Source organism: Gallinula chloropus (assembly GCF_964237585.1).
Source record: "Gallinula chloropus genome assembly, chromosome: Z".
Classification (NCBI taxonomy): Eukaryota; Metazoa; Chordata; class Aves; order Gruiformes; family Rallidae; genus Gallinula; species Gallinula chloropus.
The window spans coordinates 5,263,486-5,285,294 of NC_140089.1; the positions used below are offsets into that span (position 1 = coordinate 5,263,486).

Below are 21,809 nucleotides of genomic sequence, written 5' to 3' on the forward strand. Positions count from 1 at the left end.
CCACTTTAGACAGGCTTCTCTACCCTGGTGTTGTTTTTTCCTCACATTTTTGTTCTTCAGCCTATAAAATAATCTTTAAGCAGCGTATTTTAAAACAATCAAACACAAGTAAAAAAGCTGTACACCATGCAAGAAAAAAACTAGCAGAATATTAGATTATAATACAATGGGCGTTTTGTTTGTACTCTATTGTGTTCTAAACTCCAAAACAACCAGAATACAGTATTTTAAAATAAAATAAGATTATTCTCACCTAAAATGATTGACATTTGCTTTACTAAGGAATGAAAGCACAAATGAACCTGGTCTCCGATCACTCTCTCGAATAAGGTAACTTCCAGGCTTCCCTGCCTGTCGCAGACGTTCCTCTGCAATAGTTCTGTCAAGTTTCCCATGATACCACCTGAAAAAGAGAGTAACAGTTAAGAGGTATGAAAACTCACAAAAACTTTCACTTGGAACTGATTTAACTCCAAACCTTAGTTTCAAAGTTACCACATCTTTACACGCTCAACCTCTCAGTTTATTTATTTCCAATAAATGATATTTTTAAGGCAGCATATACTAAATATATATTATCTACACTCTAAGATGGCATATGGTATGTATTTCTGATAACCTGCTTCTCCCATGGGCCAGAGGATCTACACATTTCCTTTTTCTTCTTTCTCCTCCTTAATTTGCTTATTTGAAACAAAACAGAATGAGAGGCGACTGATCTGACTTGTAAGATTGTTCTATCTTAATCCTACATGGGCTTTGGTTCAGGCTGGGTTTTCCAAAAGCATAAACTGAGATGGGAATTGTAACAACCTGTTTCTCTGCTGACAAAACACAGATACTGCCGAAGCACAACCTGCACTGAACGGAGTGACAGCAGCCACCAGACCACCGTCCAGCCTGAAAACAGTCTTTCCTATCAATTAAAAGCCAGTGCAGACAGAGGCATGGCAAATCACAGACTGCAAAGCGCGACAGCGGAACACTTCAGTCTCAAGTAAAGGTTAGTCTGCTACCATTCAAGAATTCATTAGCATTACCTCAGCTTATTTACACAGCCTCTGTCAGTACACTTCACTCAAGTATTACATTTTTTTAATTAAAAAAAAAAGCAGCGGTAGAGAGCACCATTCAAATATAAAGCTGAGCATTGTTCTCATCACCCACAGCTACATACTGTAGTAATTTATCAGCTCTGCACCCATCAACTAACTATGCTTAATCCAACCTTTCATTTATACACTTAAGAAAGCATCAGCTTCCACACAGACACTGTTTTAGGTAATTTAAATCATCCACCATTTCAGACTACTCGCCTCTTCATTCTACCAATTCACATACAACTTGAAAAAGTCACAAAAATGCATTTTGGAAGAGATATGTAAATAACCTTTTGAACTAATACCAAAAAATTGCACAGATTGCAGTTAAAAAAAACCCCAATCAACCAACACACACAAAAAAAAACCCAAACCAAAAAACCCACCCAAAAAAACAAGGGGGGGAGAAAGAAGAAAAAAAAAAAAGCTGATCTGTTGATAAAATCTGACCAGAAGCATTTTTCTTCTATGAATTGGAAGCAAAAGCTTTTATCAGAGTGAAAATCAGATAGACTAAACCAACATCATGTATACCAACAGAAGCAGCACCACTGTGGTTGCTAGTACAGCTCTCGTTTGCTTCTCTTCTTCATCCTGACCCAAAGTAAACCAGCAAAAGTCCTGTTCTCTCTGTACCACTCACGAGCATGTGAGGCTGCTGCAGTCAGACCAGCGAGATCCTGAATCATCCCTCTCCTGAGCGACGCAGCCTCACAGACAGCAAGCTCTCACTTAAAGATGGTTTGAGAATAGTGGATCACATTACCCCTACCAGGGGGTTCCTTTAAGAAGTTAAAAAACATCACACACAACTGTCTATTTTTGAAATACCTAGGATGAAATATCCTGCTTATCAGTGTGCACAGCATGGCTGGAGCCCAAGTTTGTTCATTCCCATCATATTCACAGCCACCAGGCTTTGCTATTCTGGATAGACTGACTTTCACGAGTAACAAACTCCCCAGAGACACAAGAAACCTTCCTGATGGAGAAATTCTTTGAAACAAACATTCCATAAAGCCTATTTTAAACGAACAATAGCTTCACTAAGCTTTTATTTGTTTCTACTTATCAGCCACTTGAGAAAAATGATCTTAACTCTGCGGAGAGAGACATTGCATTACAATTCCAAACTTAAGGGCACAATTTCAAAATGGGGAAGGTGGGAGTGTCAGTAAGAATGCAAATGACTAATAACAAACATCCTAGGAAAACAAAAAGGCAGGATTACTTGCACACAGAACACTCAGCTCCTCTGTAAGGGGACGGATTTCTTACAGTGATTGCATAAGCTTGGGCGTTCCAATTTTAAGACCAGAAGCTCTGAACAAAGAGGTGATGCCAGCAATACATGTACACAGGTATATATCCCACATATGGGAGATCACTTCCTCTAATGCCAATCAGGCTACTTGTATTCTCTCCCATTCAACTGGTTTATACCAGGCACAGCAGAAGACGGTTTATTCCCAAGCTAAAGCAGAAGCTGGGCTAAAATTTATTTGCTTCCCCATTACAGGAGAGGTTTGTTTTTTGAAATAAAAATTTCTAGTTAGTATCTGTGTGCAATTAAACTCAGCGTCACTGAGCACTTCTTTGAAGTATTAATAGCTGACAAAATACACTGTATCTTACAGCTCATACACTGTATTTTACAGCTCACAGTGCATTAGGGTAACACTGACAACTTTATACCAGTAGCCTTGGAAGTAAGTATCAGCACTGAATTTAACTACTGAATGGCATAAAGATACAAATGGCTGAGCAATGACAGCAGAATACAGCTCAAGTGGTATCCTCAGGAAGCTTCTGCAGATAGCACACATCTTTAAAAAACAGGATACACACTGAAGTACAAGCTTTTAAGATAGCACGAGAGTATGCAAAATGCTTGTCAAGAAATAACTGCATTTTTCCAGAGAGCAGTTTCATCACTAGACAGAACCACTTTACTCAAGCAACAAGCAGCATGAGTGTTGAAAGACTTCATTTTCAGAAGCATATGTCTCATATTTCATCCAGCTACTGCTCATTTTTGATATTATGAAGATGCAGTCTCCAGCTTTGCATCAACAGCTTCATTTAGTTTCATGTGAGATAGTACAGGCTATTTTACAAAACTGCAGTACTTGATCCAATTTAAGGCTATCAAGTGCTCAATTAAGGAGTGGCATTTTTTTATTAATACTTCTGCTAAAAGGTTGTGAAGGGTTTTTTTTGCTCTGAAGTACATCTGGAGATTATATTTTCTGTGAATATTGGCTAATGTACTGAACACAAATTCATACTAGTGAAAACTGTCAAGATCACTTATGCTGTATTATCAATTGTAAAGGAAGATCCAGCTAATACTCAGTGCTATGCAAGGAAAGTGCAAGTAACATGAACGAACTACTTGGAATTTCATCAGAGTTGAGTGCAAAACACTCTGAATGATAGGACCAGGCTATCATGAATGCTGAAGTATAACAAATCCCAGACTCTCTGGTTTTAACCCTCAATCAGGTATCTCAATGAAGCTCGAGTTCAGAGTTTCTGCAAAAATACACAAGAATCCACCCTTCCCTCTTTGAGGGTCTGCACCATTTCGAGTTTTTTATATGTCAAGATGAATAACTTCAGCATTTTGCAACCGTAACAGCTTCAAGTTTAATGTGCTTACAGTCAGAAGCAATGCTTAACCAGATCTCTTGATTTACATCAAGCACCACTTCCAAACAGATGTTAAAGGGACTCCTACCTACAGTTCACTCTGAGTCTTGTAAGCAGAACTAAGGTTCTATGGCTGTGACTTACCAAATGCTCTCACTCAAAGCTGTTAACTCACTAGATGTATGTCCTGCACCAAAGATCTGCTTGATCTCCACCTCTGCTTCCTTGCCTAGTCTTACCTAGGAATGCTTTTGTGCTTCTAACATTAACTTTGCACATTTTTAAATGCTGACAGTCCCACTATCTTCACAGCATTCTGAGCAAACATAATTAAATGACACTCTGAATCACAGCTAGTGCCCTGACAATGCAATAGCTACATAAGATGCATTAAACGAGAAAACACAAGTAGCCTTGCAACTGAAGTTGTGGGTGGTTCAACTATAAAATGTCTTACAAACACAATTTAGGTGTTTATTTCCATGATCACTAGTTTAACTGCTGTAACAAACTTGTAAAATTGCTACTCAAATTGCAACCTTTATTGTGCTTCTTAGGCTAGGCCAAAAATAGGCTTCTAAGTTTCACAAACCGGCCAGAAGCTGCTCAAGAAACTACATCTGCCAGTTTGAATCAAAGGCAGCATGTTCAGAACTGCAGCCTTACGTATCACAAACCTAGTTACAGCAAACAGAAAGCTGGCACAACAGCGGCACAATCAGCTTCTACACACACAGAGAAGCAGCTGACAGCTGTGTAGAACGGTGCCGCTCTGCAGCCACAGCCGCATCGGGTGGCTGACAGCTGTAATAAGCCAGGTCATGAACCTCCTGAGATGAACTCCACTGTGGTTAGAGCTGCGCAACCTCTGGCCTGAGAACAAGAGCTCCCGAATTCTCCCTTGTTCCATGGAAGATGCTGGGGTATCAGGCACCCAGTCACATCAGCCTCACTAGGCTCAGCCTCCTGTGAGCAGGAATGCGGCTTTCACTGCATCCCGTCAGCTAGTTCATGGCTGAGCAAGTCAAAGGAGTTCTGCCCCAGACATGGACACACTGCAAGGTCCATGAGGCTGCAAACAGCATGTTGGTGAACATCCTCTGCTGTTCACAAAGATGTTGCAGGTGGTGAATTTACCATCTGGAAGAAAGCATTTGCTATTGTGCACGCCACGGTGTTGAACCAAAACCTTTTATTTATGCATTTCCTTTTCACATGTGGGAAAAGCAAATACCCTAAACATTGTTGCTCCACTAAAAAATTTCACTGTTAGAGCACACCGCAATTTTTACTTACTTTGCTATGAACTTAGATCCACATCAGGCTGGGGAGGAGTGAATGGAAGAGAAAGTGCTGAAGGGGAGTAAAAGTGCTTTTCAGCAACTTAGTACAAATGCAGATGCTGATAACAGCTGCAGACCTCTCTCTTTCCGTCTAGAGAAAACGCTATGGTGCACCGGAAAAAGAGTCATCAAATGCCACATCCACTTCACCCACTTAGCCACACCTTGCTGCTTCAACAAAACCCGTATGAAGAATGCAGAACTTCTAGAAGGCATGGTCAGATCTCCCTTCCTATCAATTCAGTCACTGCCTTAGTACCTTCCAAGGGTTACAAGTTCTCTTTACCCCCCTCTGTGAGCTCTGTCACCATTAGAAGCAAAAGTAAACTGGGAACATTAACTTCAATCGGCACAGGGAAATTTCAATGCAGAGAAAACACGACAAAATGTCCTGCATTTCTATTTGTTCTTCTCATCCTGTTGACACCAACCATCCCCTCTCAAGCCTTCCACCAGGAGACCTGATGCTCCTATTCACTGTTCCAGTTCCTCTCTGCCTAAAACACATACTTAATTTTACCATTTTTACCCAGGCTCTGCCTTTGAACACTTTCATCTCCCATCTCTGTCAGATGTGTACGGCTGCATTACTTCCTTTATAGACATTCTTTGAAGAGATTAAGTTTCACCCAGACTTTACTTAATTCATATTCTCCTTCTCTCACTGCCATTCCATAGTTACCAATTTTTAACCAAGGCTTTGCAGTTCTCCACATCACAACAAGCTTCCTGCCAGAAAAAACTCTGCAAATATGTGTCAACCACTTAACTGGTTGCACATTTAAGGTAATGAAACAAGAGAAATGTGAAGCCAAGTAGATGTTCTTTGTCCAGTATGGATGTAAGTTGTTACATACTCTTCTAGGAAAGGCAGGGAGGTGTTTTTTATGTTATTATACCCCTTGCATTTTCCTAAGAGGCAGTACAATAAATGTAAGTGTAATCAAAGTAAGCCTAATGAAGACTAACTGTGGCTTTTCTCATTTGACTGTCCTCAAATCCCTTAGAAACAGCACGTGGAAAACATGCTGCACTTCTGGACCAGGAACCTGCTGACTAACAGGGAAAGTCACTACTATCATAGGCACTCCTCAGCACACCAGCTGTGTCAACCTGTTAACCATGGGGCCTCCACACACCTCCAAATGAAGCAGTTAAAACACTTCAGCAGAGTTTACATCAGCTCTGGGCTAGAAGAGATCAACCAAATACCTCAGTATATCTTACCAAAATGACTATGTGAAGAGAAGCATACAGTTAAAAGGGAACACATTTTAAAAACTTCACACTAAGCAAAGAAAGGTTCTGAAAGTTTCAATTTCTATAGCAAACAATGCTATAAACTTTTAAAGAGACAGAGATGTGACAGCAGCACAGCACCCAACACAACACAAAGCTTTCTTCCAGTCCTACCTGTTATATGCTTACTGAAATGAAAACTGATCACCAAACTCCTTTTTGCAAAAGCCACCACCAATAAGGTGAAGTATAGCTAAACTGCCTGGAAATAGCTCTTGGAAAGGCTTGTATTTTCTTACTAAAGGATCATCTTAGGAAATGAGTTCTGGAACTCATTATGGTTTTTAGCAATAAGCTTCCCCCTTGAGCCCTCAGGTCAGAAACATGCTTGCTTTTCTCCTCTCTTTGACCGAAAAGTAACTACTACAGAAACAATGTTAATACTTGAATACAAATCGACTGATACTATTTGGCAGTGATTAAGGAATTTCTAAGATGCTGTTAATCTTGTCTGCCATTAACTTTACTAAATGTATGGAAGCTCGTTAACATTCCTCCTCCTTGCACCTCACCCTCTCTAACCAAGCACAGGTTTATGTTTTGTTCTCCACTCTCACCTCCTCTTGCAAGCTGGAACGCCTCCCTAGAGAGGTGCATCACGCCCATGGATGTATAAATGTTTCTACAATGAGAAAACCCTGACTAAAAGTTAAATACAACACCTAAATTAAAAGATATCCAATACTTCCTATGTGTGCTAGGAACAACAGTGCGGGAATATAACCCAGAGAGTACAGTTCATATACAACAAATCCAATAGATTGACATAAAATTCCTGTGAGTACAATTAAGAGCTAAATCTAGGCTTCAACATAGAAAAGTAAGATTATTGCAGAAGATGGATTACATACCGCTTTTGGAAGAAGAAAGCCACTTCTCTAGCATCCCTTCTACGCCAAGGAGTAGAAAGAACAAAGCTTAAAGAGCACAAAAATCTATGTAAGGAAAAATATGGGGAAAAGGGGTGGTTGGAACAAGATAATGCAAGCAATTCCTTAGTCTTCTGGATTAAGCCAGTATCCAAGCTTTACTCTTCTGACATCACCAGTGTTACAGATGGCAATACGAAAGAGAAATTGATTAAATTATGTTTGCTTTTAAATTTTATCTACAGAAAAAGACAATATAATCTATAAAGCTACCATACAGAACCCAAGGAATAAATCACAGATAACAAAAATGAACCCCAAAACCTTAAAAAACTTCTTACACAAATCAACCCAGAATTACAATTCCTCAGCTGCTTATCAAACGTTAACTAAAGCTAGATCACAGAATCCCAAACTGGTTTGGGTTGGAAGGAACCTCAAAGCCTACACAGTCCCACCACCCCCGGCCATGGCCAGAGACACCCTTCACCAGGCCAGGTTGCCCAAAGCCCCAGCCAGCCTGGCCATAACACTGCCTGGGATGGAACTTCCACAACCCCTCTCACCAACCTGTTCCAGTTCCACACCAACCTCACAGGGAAGTTTCTTTCCAATATCTCATCTAAATCTCCCCTCCTTCAGCTTCAGGCAATTCTCCCTTGTCCCATCTCTCCTTGCACCTGTAACCAGTCCTTCTCCAGCTTTCCTGGAGCCCATTCAGGTACTGGAAGTCTCCTCTAAGATCTCCTCAGAGCTTTACTCTTCTCCAGGCTGAACAAGCCCCAACTCTCTCAATCTATATGAACAGGCAGAGGTGCTCCAGCCCTCTGATGACCTTCATGGCTCTCATCTGGATTTAACTCCAAGATCTTGATGTTTTTCTTGTACTGAGGACCCCACACCTGGACACACCACTCCAGGTGGGGTCTCATCAGAGCAGAGTAGAGGGGCAGAATTACCTCCCTCAACCTGCTGGCCACACTGTTCTTGATGCAGCCTAGGACATAGTTGGCTTTCTGGGCTGCAAGCACACATTGTTGATTCACATCAAATTTCTCATGAACCAACACCCCCACCTCCTTCTCCTCAGGGCTGCTCCCAACCCATTCCCAGCCAGTCTGTACTTATGCTTAGAATTGACCTGACCCGTGTTCAGAACCTTGCACTTGGCCCTGCTGAACTTCATGTAGTTCCCATGGGCCCATCTCTCCTGCTTGCCAAGGTCCGTCTGGAAGGTTTCCCAGCATGTAGACCTCACCACACAGCTCAGTGTCACTGGCAAATTTGCTGAGGGTGCACTTGATCCCACTGTTCATGTCACCGACAAAGACACTGAATAATGCCCGTCCCAATACCAACCCCTGAGGAACAGAACTCATTGGTCTCCACTTGGACACTGAGCTGTTGATCACAACTTTATGAGTGTGACTCTCCAGCCAATGCCTTCTCCAAGTGGGCCATCCACCAAATACATGCCTAATTTAGAGACAAGGAAGTAATGCATGACAGTGTTGAATATTTTGCTCAAGTCTCAGAAGATGATGTCTGTCACTCTTCCCTTATCCACCAATTCTAACCCCACTGCAGAATGACACCAAATTTGTTAGGCATCCTTTGCCCTTAATGAAGCCATGTTAGCTGTTACCAGTCACCTCCTTACATTTCCAGAAGGATCTGCCCCATGATCTTTCTAGGCACAGGGGTGAGACTAACCCACCTGTAGTTCAGGTCTTCCTTTCTTCCCATTTTAAGAATGGGGGTTGTGTTTCCCCTTTTCTGTCAGGGAGAACTTCACCCCACTGCCACTTCTCACATATGATGGAGAGTGGCTGAACCACTTCTCCCACCAGTTCCCTCAGGACCCATGGTCCCATCTCATCAGGTCCCACCCATGTACTTGTGCACCTTCAGGTTCCTTAGATGGTCTCAACCCTGATCTTTTCCTCCAGTGTGTGGTTATTCATCCTCCCAGTCCCTGCCCTTGCCTTGTGTGACCTGGCAGTGCGACTTTACCATTGCTGGTGAGAACTAAGGCAAAAAATTCATTGAGTACTTCAGTTCTCTCCATATCCTGGGTAATCAGGTCTCCTGTTCCATTCTGGAGGGGGCCCACATTATCCCTTGACTTCCTCTTATCACTGATGAATCTATAGAAGCTCTTCCTGTTGTCCTTGACATTCCTGGCCAATTTTAATTCTACCAAGGCCTTAGCATTCCTAACATAATCCTTGGCTGCTCAGTTTCTCTGCATTCCTCCCAGGCTACCTGTCCTTTCTGCCAACCCCTGTAGATTTCCCTTTTTGTATTTGAGTTTGCCCAGGAGCTCCCTGTTCATCCATTCAGGCCTCCAGGTACCTTCTTTGATTATTTTGTTGGGATGCATTGGTCCTGAACTTGGAGGAGGTGATCCCTGAATACTAGCCAGCTATCTTGGGCAGCTCTTCCCTCCAGGGCTTTGTCCTCTACCAGGTAGTACCTTTGAACACTGCTGAGCAGGTCCCTGAAGGACAGCTCTTCCCTCCAGGGCTTTGTCCTCTACCAGGTAGTACCTTTGAACACTGCTGAGCAGGTCCCTGAAGAGGCCAAAGTCTGCTCTCCTGAAGTCCAGGGCAGGAGCTTGAACTCCACCATTTCACAGTGACTGCAGACAAGGCTGCACTTGGTGAGAACAAGGTCCAGCACAGACCTCTCCTTGTCAGCTCCTCTATCATCTAGAGGAGGAAGTCAGCATCACTGCATTGCAGGAACTTCCAGGGTTGCTTGTGCCCTGCTGTGCTGTCCCTCAAACAGGTATCAGGGTGCTTGAAGTCCCCAATGAGGACCCAGGCTTGTGAATGTGAGGCTGCTCCTTTCTGTCTACGTAGGGCCTCATCCGCTGATAAGTCTTCCTTATCAGCTACTGCCACTGACGTGATTCCTGTCTACTTCCAGAAACAGTTTTCACCAAATAGGTCCTGTAACACTGATCCTCAATTATAAACAGTGTATTTATAGATATACAGAATCGCTCAACTTGAAAGTGACTGCTGGGCATCTAGTCCAACACCACCAACCCCACCCTAGGGAAGCAAGCTCAGCTACAGCTGATTGCTGAGGGCCATGTTCACTCTGGAAATAAACATCTCCAATAATGGAGACTGTTCAACCATTCACACAATAAGGTGCTTTTTTATATTCAGATGTATTTTCAATATTTTTAATTAGCTTTCATTTCCTCTTGGCCTGTCACTCAGCACCACTGAGGTCAGTCTGGCTCCCTCATCTTCATTCCCTCCCACAAGGTATTCATGTGCATTGGTAATACCCACCCAAGCCTGGTCCTGTTCAGGCTGAACACTCTCAGCTCTCCCAGTCTCTCCTCATCTCACAGCTGATCTGGTCCCTTCACTATGGAGTGCACCCTCAGCAAGTCTGCGGACCACACTGAGCTGCGTGGTGAGGTCGACACGCTGTGGGGAAGGGATGTTATCCAGAGGGACCTTGGCAGGCTGGAGAGTTGGGCTCATGTTGAACTGCATGAAGTTCAACAAGGTCACATGCAAGGTCCTGAGTATCACTGTTACATTAAGGGTAGTGATGCCCAATTTAATAGTTATCAGTGCAGTCACATTCAGTGCACTGAACTATCATGGTTACAGATTCACAACTAACAAAATACACCCTCAGTCTAGTCACCCTTAAAAGAGTTTGGTTGCAGTCAATGACAGCTGTAGTTTATTCAAGCAACAGACACAGATTCCTTGGGTTGCTGGTGATAAATTCATTGTCTGCAAAACACTTGTAAATATCTTACAGGGTCTTAACTGCTAATGCCTTAAAAGATATACAGCGACTCTACAGAGATTTATAGTCTCCCGGGGAAGCAAGCACCTGGCATAACAAAGGGTTAGATTCTTACCCAAAGGCGTCCAGATTGTAGAGAAAAGAGGCTCAGCCCTTCGACTGATTGTGGAAGTCAGAACAGTATGCAACAGTATCTTCCCTTCGGAGCGGTACCTTCTCTGACATGCCTCTGGTTTTGGGCTACTTTTATACTACTTTTTTACTTTCGAGGTGGAGCTGGAGTGGCTCTCGTCACACACATCTTTGTTTCGATTGGTGTAAAATGTTACAATGGCAGAATTCATCAAAAGGACACTGTTTTGTCAAAACATGACCGACCATTGACTCAGGGTCTGTGCAGCTATCTCAGGGTTAGAACATCAGTGACGTTACCAGCCTCCAAGATTGCCTTGGAGCTTATTGCGAAAAGGATGTTTAGGGACTTGTTCCGAAAAGGATGCTTAGCATATCAGCTGCTCATCACCCTGGAATGTTTCCCATAACGCTGAACCTTTCTCTAAAACGTGAACCTAAGTTTTAATTTCTAAGTTACGCTCTGTAGTTATTCCACAGTGGTTCATGTCAATCCCAACCACGAGTACAGGCTGGCTGGAGAATGGATTGAGAGTAGTTGTAAAGAGGAGGATGTGGCTCATGAGATATTTAATGTGAAACAGCATGTGCTTGCAGCCCAGAAAGCCAAATGTGTCCTGGGCGGCACCAGAAGCAGTGTGACCAGCAGGTCGAGGGAGGGGATTCTGTCCCCCTATTCTGCTCTTGTGAGACCCCACCTGCAGTGCTGTGTCCACCTCTGGGATCCTCAGTACAAGAAAGACATCAAGGTGTTGGAAATAAGTCCGGATGAGAGGCATGAAGGTCATCAGAGGGCTGGAGCACCTCTGCCTGTCTTAATACAGGTTGGCAGAGCCAGGGCTTGTTCAGCCTGGAGAAGAGAAGGCTCCAGGAAGATCTTACAGCAGCCTTTCAGAAGGGGCTACAGGACAGCTGAAGACGGACTGTTTATCAGGGAGTATAGTGATAGGACAAGGGATAATGGGCTTAAACTAAAAAGGTGATAGATTCTGATTAGATATTAGGAAGGATTTCTTCCCTTTGAGGGTGGTGAGGCCCTGACAAAAGGTTGCCCAGAGAACCTGTGGCTGCTCCTGGATCCCTAGCAGAGTTCAAGACCAGGCTGGCTGGGGCTTTGGGCAACCTGGCCTAGTGAAAGATGTCCCTGCCCACGGCAGTGGGGTGGGACTGCATGGGCTTTGAGGTCCCTTTCAACATTCTATGATCATCTTGGTGGCCATGCACTAGGGCCTGCTTCATTAAGTCCATGCGGCTCTTCTGGAGAGTTCAGCACTGAACATAACAACCCAGATCTGTCTCAGCAGTGCTGAGCAGAGAGGAAAGATCACCTTCCTCAAGCAGCTGGCAACGCTCCTCCAAGTGCAGTCCAGGATACACCCCCCTCCTTTGTTGCCACAGGGGTGCACTGCTGGCTCTATCCAAGAGTACACCCACATCTTTGTCCTCAAAGCTGCTTTGCAGCTGGTTGGCACCCAGAACATGCTTTGGATTATTCCTCCCGGGTGCCTGAGCCTTGCATTTCCTTTGCTGAACTTCACAAGATCCCTTGCAGTCCAATTCTCAAGCCTGTCTAGTTTAGTCGGGATGACAACATACCCGCCTACAGTTTCAGCCACCCCTCTCGAATACAAGGACTACAACCTTGCTAAAGGTGCAGTCTGTCCAAGTATCCATGTCATTAATCAAAATGTTAAAGAATACTGGTCCCTGAGTAGTCCCTGTGGAACACCACCAGTGACTTGCCTCTGCCAGGACTTTGTGCTCCTGATCCCCCACTCTCCGGGCACAGCCCTTCAGCTGGTTTCCAATCCTCTTGACTGTTCCGTTTATCTACCCTGTACATTGTCTGTCTATCTATGAGGAGGATGTGGGAGATTGTCTCAAAAGCCTTACTAAAAAGGAGTTGAACTCTCTCTACTTTTCCCCAAGTCAAACACCTCATTGTAGAAGGCTGTTAGGTTGGGTAAGTACAATTTCCCCCCATAAATCCAGGCTACGTACTACCCATCACCTTCAACACACAACACAAAACCGGACTCATGTCAGAATAGAAATCTCTTCTGCTCCAGTGATAAAACAGACATGTTACATAACCATTCAAAAAAAAAAAAATGCTAAAGACTGCCTGCAGCCTTTTATAAGAACATATAAAACTGGACAAGTATATAAAACTTGTCAAGCTTTGGTAAGATTTTACTGGTGCTGACCACACTTCCAAGGGACACGGAATCATTTCACTGCAATGCCACTGTGCAGCAAAAAGACGATTTTAAAACAAGATGCCTTCTCCTCCCTCCTACTGGGGCTACTAGTGAGACAAATACCAAGGTTTGATTTGTTTCATTTGAGATTTATTTATGGCTAACACAAAAGATGGGGTACTATGTAGAAGAGAACCATGCCCCGCCCCACCATGGGTGCTGTGTTCCTCCCCACTGCCCAGCCACAAAACATTAAGACAAGAAAAGGTGATTATACTTCTAACTAGGACAGGCCAGTAGATGAAGTGCTTAAGTCCCACACTGAAGCCCTGGGAGTCAAATGTACGACACAAAATAAAAACTAGATAAAGTGCAAGGTCAAGAGACTCTACTCACTGTTTAAACAAATGACATCATCTGATGTTAACTAGAAATATTGACTAAACTACTGAAAAAATCCTCCTCCAACTTTTTCTGGCATTAAATGCAGTTCTACTTCTGGTTTTCTTCATGTGAAGCGTCCATTTATATACACATCTTACACACTCAGTTTATTTACTGCTTGACTTCCTATATATGGTTAGGCACAATTTTGCTCTGCTGCTTTTAACCACTCATTGCAGGCAGCACTTCAAATGCTACACATTCGGCCAGCACTAAAACCACATTTACATTCAAGTCTGGTTTTAAAGTGGCCAAATCAGTACACTACCCATCAACTGTTCTAAAAGTAAGGTATTTACCTTCATAGGAGAACAGGAATTAATAAAGAAATTCAATATCTAACAACAACACAAAATACTACTTCTAACTACTGACCACTTCAACTGCTAAGCAGAACAGAAACATCTTAGAGTATTTATTTATATACACAACTTAGCTGAACATGCTGGTATTATTTCCCCTCAGCTTTTGGATTCATTCACCAGTATGGAAAAGGGCCTTCAACCATTATTTTGGAAAATATTTCTTTTCATGAGTTACTGGAACAAACAAATGCTGTGGAAAGCTGGAGTTGACACCTTTGACACCCATGCTTGGAAACAAGCTAGTTCTGCCTGAACTTCACACTAGGTTCAGGCAGAAAGAAAATGTTCTTCTTTCATGCAATCCGTGCTTATTTAATATTTCTCTCTTTATCTCTCTATCTTCAGCTCTTCTTCTCACTTATGCTGCCTCAACAGGCACCAACAGCGACTGTAAAAATACATCCGCTCTGGGCAGGAGCTGTTTTAGCCAGACGGTATTTTGACAGCCTATTTCATTTTGCACAGCTGATAGCATTTGATTTCAATCGATTTCCATTTCAAACTGATAACCACTGCTCCAAAAAACACTGGATGACAACGCAGGACTTGCTGGAACATACTGGAACTGTTTCTGCCACCTTAATGCAGCACTAGGATCTAAAATGTTATTTTTTTTTTAAGCTTAAGATTTTTAATCAAATGCATAAATAGCCCAACTATTCCAAACGCCGCTGGTTTACAACCAAATAAAACAGCATTCAGTCATTAAATCTGACAGCACTTCCTCACCCTATTTCAGCTTCTGTCAGCAAACTTTGCAAATGGAGTAGAAAGTGAAGTGGGAAAAGAAATGACCAAAACAGAGCTGCCCGCTTCATTCCTTAGCACCCAGTGACTCCCACCTAAGCTGCAACGTAAACATCTGCTGCTGTTCTCCAGAAAAATGAAGAGACACACACACACACTGCACAGGCAAGCCTTACGTCGGCTTCACACAGGATCAAAGGTGATAAAAATCAGCCCTACTTGTGGATTTCGAGTTTGTGAATAAAGAGAACTTGTTACATGCTGTCACTCTCCACCCACTGCTAGAAAATTAAAGAAAACAGACTAAGAGAAGTCATATTCTCCTTTTCCTTAGGTACATGGAAAAGAGGAAATTAAGTGCATTAGGTGCTTGCTAGCTAAGACAAATACATCCTGACTACTCTGAGCAAACTATATTTACAGCATCCTGATGGGAAGTGCAGAACTTGCATCTGCTTCATTTCCCATCCCTTCAGGTTAGTTGCTGTGAAAGTCAAGACTGTCAGCTATACCATATTTTAAAACTTATTCATATTTAAAAACAACATTTGGTTTGTAACACCTTTATGGCCTAACACCTGCAAACTGGGAACTCAGATTTTGGTTGCTTCGTGTGTGTTTTACTTTATTTTTAACTTGCAGAGACAAGTTAGGAGACTCAAAAGTGCTACAAGTTGTGTCTAATTTTATACAGAAAGCCTTATTTAACTTTAAACTTAGAAGTCTAATCTAAAATTGGAGCATGAACTTGGAAACACCAGAAGCAACTTCTACCAGATATTTTTGTTTCAAGTCAGTAACCAACCATTTGGCAAACGCTGAAACGTGATGCGTGTTCGTGGGAAGGGAAAGAAGCCTTCTGAGTAGTAACCATCATGAAAGAAATCAATGCATTTTCATCCTCATGTAGGAAAACAGTAATTTTGAATCTCATAAAGCCAGGCCAGGACTGAAGAGCACTCTCAATCTGCTGATGTATACGTCATATATTGTCAGCCACTGTGACAAAGAAACAAAACCATCTGACAGAGCTGTGGAATTATCCATCGAGCCAACCCTGCATGCCTCCTATAAAAACTGAATGAATGAGGAGGAAGTGGGAAAGGGTGGAGCTGGCAGTCATATTTAAACAAATGGAACAGCATTTTGTAATCACATTCAACCGGAGAAATTTAATCCAACTTTAAATGGTAAGATCAATTACTGCTCTCAAAGACTTACACTGGACCTTCCCTTATGTAAGATGATAGATAATATTGATCTTTGTTTTCGGTAATAAATCAAGAGTTCAGCTCTGCAGAAGCAGATGGTATGACTACAAAGAAAGGGTACTTCCAAAATAAAACAGCAGGGCTGAAAGGATACAATTTACTATCAACATATGGTCAATTCAAATGACTTAACTGAGGAAAAATGGAAAAAGCTGATGCTGTATAAAAAATAGGTAAGAAATGAATGAAAGGGGAAAATTATTTTAATCGTCCAACTTAAACTTTTTAACAGAAGAGTCACACAACAAAATAAAATTATACAGAAAAAGGTCAAGCATATACAGGTACGAACTTCTGAATCGAATTTTTTAAAATGTATTTTTCTCTATTGGGTGTTTCTGTATCACAGAATCTGCAAGAAAAGTACATTCACCTAATCGAGCTACGCCCCGGTCCTGCAAAAACTTTGTCTGAATAAAATACGCAGACTTGCTGACCAAAACAAAACCAGGGCCTCTGCAGTCCTCTCCTTGCATGTCCTCCTTGTCAGAAATCTAACATCCTCTTTCACGCAAGTCAACCATCATGCTTGCACATGACTTGCAGGACAGCATTTCTACTGCAGAATCCTCTCAGAATTGTAAATGTTTCAACAAATTATTTAGAAGTAATTACAAAATTCAACAGTAGTTACCCCCCTTTCTGAAAGTATTTCTAAGAGCCCTTGCTTTTTGGCTTCCCTCAGCTCTCTGAGGAACTTAGCCAGGTCTAACAGAAGCAGTCTGATCTTTCAGAGAGAAAACCAGAATTCTGTATATCACAAGCTTGGCACACAAGACTGAAGAAGTAACTTTGCCCTTAAGTGTTTCTATTTCCCTCCTCATCCTTCATCAAATCTGCCTGATCCTACTTCTAGTTTATTGGGGAAGTCTACAAGTTTAACAGTATTCAAACACTATCTTCACAAAGCAAGGCCTTTGTGTTTACAAACTTCCACAAAAAGTCCAGAAAGTAAAACAATAAAAGTTTACTGGGAAGCCTGTCAGGGTTCGAGAGATTAATTTAAAAGAAATCCTATAAAGTTACAATAAAGGAGGACTTCTTATGACTGCAATAGCTCCTGAAAGCTGGGAAGTACCTGAAATGGTGTGCAAGTTAACTGTCTGACAGCAGGGTTAGAAGAACCCCAATTCAGATGGGTTTTCAGATTAACTTTCTGACCTGTATCTTGAATACATCTGCCACTCTGTACCTCAAAACCCGAAATGATCAACTAAACTCACTGCAACTTCAGGAACAAGGTATTTCTACGTACTGATGAAAGCAATTTAAGCCTTTGAAGAAATTCATTTTGGGGAGAGCAAGGCACCTGCTCGAGGGCTATTTTCTGTTCCCAATACAAGCCTTGCAAGCGCTTTACGTAAACCTGCAAGACTTTCTGCAGTTAAATCCAAAGGTTGTGTTTAAAGCACTTACTAATTACATGAACTCTATATAACATTATCTGATCTTATACTTCACGTAACATAAACGCAGAAACGGTGTGCCTTTAGTGCAGAAACCTTTCTCTCACCAGCACTGCAGGAGTCCCGATTAACCCGAAGGATGGAGAAGTGCAATAAAGCCCAAGTGCAGGTTAACAGCCTCTTTTCTCCACAGCCTCCTCTCTCCAAACATAACCTACTTAAAAACAACTCCATCCCGAACTGCAGCAAAGCAGTCAGGCGTAACTTGCAAAGGCAGCTTCTCTGCGAACAGCTCAAAACACAGAATGAAGAGTTTATTTTGAATCCACGTTTCGAGACTGCCTACAGTAAGGAAAGACCAAACACGTGCGCAGTACTCTTGGCTGTATGTTTGTGTATGAAACCATAAAAGCTAGATACTACTTTTCTTCTTCTTTTTTAGCAGAAAGCAATGTAATTCAAAAACGATGACACGGCGCACGGATTATTTAATGGCAGAGGTAGCACTTTTGTTAGCTTCTGTTTAAAAAGGAAAGCAAAAAAGGAGGTGTTTACGACTCTTCTGAGAGAGACTATGGCGCTACCGGAGATTGGAAAAGTCTCCCCAACAGGTAGTTAAACCACAACCGGAATAGCTCACTCTCTTCCTGGCAGCCGGCAGTATCGCTACGACGAAAACTTGCAAAAAAAAAAAAAAAAAAAACAACAAAAAAAACCACCCTAAACTGGGCTCGATCCGAGCGCCCTTCTTGCAGGAGCCGAGCCCGGCCGGTACCGGAGTCACACCTCCACAGCGAAGGGCAGCTCCACGTCCCCCTCACCACCGCTGCTGCTCGCCCTTCACCCGCGGCGCAAGGCCGGGCCGTACCCTTCGCTGAGCAGCAGCCTCCGGGCCGGGCGGAGGGGTTCTGCCCGCAGCGGGACACCCGTCCCGGGGCTCTCTCCCGGCGGAGCAGCCTTCGCGGTGGAGCGGAACCGGGAGAAGGGGGTGGGGCGGGGGGAGGGGGGGGTGTAAAACTTCTTCGGGATTTACACGGGAGCCTGACACACGCTTCACACCGGGCAAAGGCGGAGGCCCGGCAGCACGACCCACACCGCCCCCCCCCCCCCCGTCCCCGGGATCCCGGGCAGCCCGCGGGGGGCGGTGGGGAGGGGGAAAGAGAGAGTTTGCGGGGGGTGGTGGGGGGGAAGAAGCGGCCGGGCGTGGCGGCTACTCACTGGTTGGTGGGGGGCGCGTTGAGCGGGATGGCCACCTCCTCCTCTTCGTACTCCGGCCCGTCCAGCGAGTCGCCTTCGTCCACGGTCCCCAAGCCCCCAGCTAAGGGGGGCGGTGGCGGCAGCGGAGGGAAGGCGGCCGCACTGGGATCGGTCGCCCGGGCCGCCTCCAGTGTCTGCTCCGAGCCGGCTGCCGTGGCGGCGCAGCCCGCCGCCGGAGGGGCAGGCCCCGCGCCCAGCTCCAGGAGCTCCAGCACCGAACACAAAGCCGGGCCGCCCGGGGGGCCGGCGCCCGGGCTGCTACCGCCGCCACCGCCTCCGGAGCCGGCCGGGAAAGGAACCTGCGGCCCCGGCCCCTTGCTCCGGCACACGGCGGGGTACTGTCCCGAATCTACACCGCCGGCAGCTCCCGCCGTCCCGGCTGTGGTAACCGAGCCGCCCTCCTCACCCCCGGCCTCGGCCGCCATCATGATGAGCCTCGCCCCCCCCACCCCCCCCCAGCCCCCCGGCCGCCCCCGGTCCGGCCCCCCTCCGCCGGCCGCCACCGCACGCCGGGGAGGTGGCGACAAAGGGGCCCGGGCCCACCCTCGCCCCGCCCCGCCCCGGCGGGGAGCGGAGCCGGGACGAGGGCAAAACTTCCCCGGCGGAGACGGGCTGCGAACAATACCCGGCTGGGCGGGGGCTGTGCGCGCAAGGGCAGCTCCGCAGGGCCCCGGCGCGGCTGTCTCAGCCCCCGGCGGCCGCCAGAGGAGCGGCAGCCGCGGCCCCGCGTTCTCACCCCGCCTCCCTCCAGCCGGCCCGGGAGCGCGCGGGTGCGAGACGGGCCGCGCCGCACCGCGCCTGCGCACCGCGCCGCACCCCCCCCCCCCCCCGCCGCGCTCCCCCCTCCTTCCCCTCACACACACACACAGGGACGGGCGCTCGGTCTCTCACACGCTCCGGCCCACGCGTGCGCGGGTGAGGGCGGGCGCGGGCAAGGAGTGTCCCCTCGCACCCCCCCTCTTTCTGGGAAAGGCAAATAAAAATGGCCCAAGTGCCTGCCTGGCGGCAGGTGCTGTGTCGGTGGGGAGCCCAGCTGCGAGGAGGGGTGTGCGGGTTGTGGCGGTGCCGCCGCCTCCTCCTCGGTGGTTCGGCCGGCCCGAGGCTGAAGCAGACGTTCCGAGGGCGGGCTGGGCGCAGTGCTTCAGGCGGGGTTCGGGCGGAGAGGCTGCGGGCAGCGCTCCTCCGGCCGCCGGCTCCAGCTGCCGGGTTGCGGTGCGGGCGGTCACGCAAGTCCCGCCGACCCGGCCTAGGTCCCGTGGGCAGAAACCCGCCGGCCGCGGGGGAGACCCCCGCCGTAGGGCCTGGCTGCCTTCGCGCGGGGTGGCCAGGCTGCGGGCTGGAGTTGGTTTTCCTGGAGAAACTGGCTGGAAAAGGACCCTTCACACACATTATTACACAGAAAAAGCATTAAAAATTTAAAAAGCGATCCCAGAGCCTACAAGGTGCTGTTTATTCTGTGAGGGGTGTGACTCTGTGGCTACTGGAAAGGTATTTCCACTTGCCTGAAATCGTGTTTTGGGGGGATTTTTCCTTTTCTTTTTTTTTTTTTCCTTTGTTGCTCAAGCCGGGAAGCACACACCCCAAAAACCTGCCTTCTTCATTCAGCGAACTCCAGGGGTTTCGCTTGGCACATCGCATTCACCTCCCGTGTCCCTGACTCTTGAGTTCAAGAAGACATTGTGTGACAAACACTACGAGGCAACATAGCGCCAATTACTAATATTACTTGGTAACATAACCTTTTGATTTTACTCCCCCCCCCCCTCCCCGCTGTTAAAAGAGCTGACAAATAGCAGCACGTTGACACTTGCAGGTCTCTCAAGAGTTCTCAGAAGGCATCTAAACATTCAGGTTTTCAAAGCTTTCTCATTACCCAAAAGTATTAAGTGAATTTTTCCTGAGGCCACTAAAACAAACTATTTACTCCCACTTCCACGGCTCTCCAGCCAACCCCTTTTTATCTGTTGGAGTTTCATATCTTGCCTTCTAAAAGCAGAACTTGCTTTTAGGTACACCACTAGCGCGAGGAGGATCATGCTGGCTTCGTGCCCAGCGTCAGCCAGAGGAGCAGCCCAGCTCCAGCACTCGGTTTACAACGTTGTGACCTGTTCCTAACTCACTGTTTTTCTGTTTGAGAAATTGCAGTCTTAACAGCGTTCTCTTACAACTCCTTTTTTTTGCATTACTGTGGTTCAGTGTTATAAATGTAATTTTTAAATAGCGTCGTAGCCTGCTGTCTCTGTGGGTTTCTATTTACTGCCATTTGCTTTCCCTGACAGATTTCCTAAGTAAAATTATTTTAGCACAGGCTTCTTGCTGTTGTAGAAGTGATATGCCTAAATATAGAAATGCAGTGTAAATATTTATAAGATTCCCTATATGAGACAGGCTTTTCTCATTGCCTTCCAGAGCAGCAGCGTGTGTGTGGGGACTGGAAGCACAGCTGCAATAAGGGTTTCCTGCAGGGTGGGGTAATGTGGCCACAGTGCTGCTTCAGGAGACTTATTTTGGGAAGAACGGGTTTAAATGTGACAAGGATTCCGTGGATAGAGAGCTTCTGTTAAGATCAGGTGTGTACTGGAGTCGCTGCCCCTGACACAACATTTCTGTTCACTTTGCAGGTAGAAGTTGGCTGTTCCAAGTCTCTTGGCACTGCAGGTAGCACACATGGCCCTGCATTTCCTCTTCAGCCTTGCAAGTTGACTCCCATCATGCAAGCCTGTGTGGGGCTTTGTTTGGATGAAGGAACAAGTGTGATGCTACTTTTCTTGATAATTCTTATGCATTTGCAAAAATGTCTTTTTCTGGAATCCCTGTTATGTAGGATAGTTAGTCCTTCATCCCTGTTGTGTAGATGGTGGCAGGCTAGATTATCCAAAACGTCTGTTAGCGAATTTCCTAGAGGAAATTTTATGGGATGGTGAATCAGGGATATTCCAT

General features: G+C 45.3%; 1 protein-coding gene across 1 annotated transcript in view; it reads right to left on the minus strand.

The window, feature by feature from the left end:
• The window catches only part of RASA1 (RAS p21 protein activator 1), a 65,516-nt gene extending 46,161 nt beyond the window's left edge, over window positions 1–19,355 (minus strand). Inside the window, exons 1-2 of the mRNA XM_084278838.1 lie at window positions 18,831–19,355; window positions 254–403 (exon numbers count right to left, since the gene is read on the minus strand). Of these exons, the coding sequence (XP_084134964.1) occupies window positions 254–403; window positions 18,831–19,297 (617 nt within the window). The 5' untranslated portion in view covers window positions 19,298–19,355. The remainder of the gene's footprint in view (window positions 1–253; window positions 404–18,830) is intronic.
• Window positions 19,356–21,809: the final 2,454 nt, after the last annotated feature.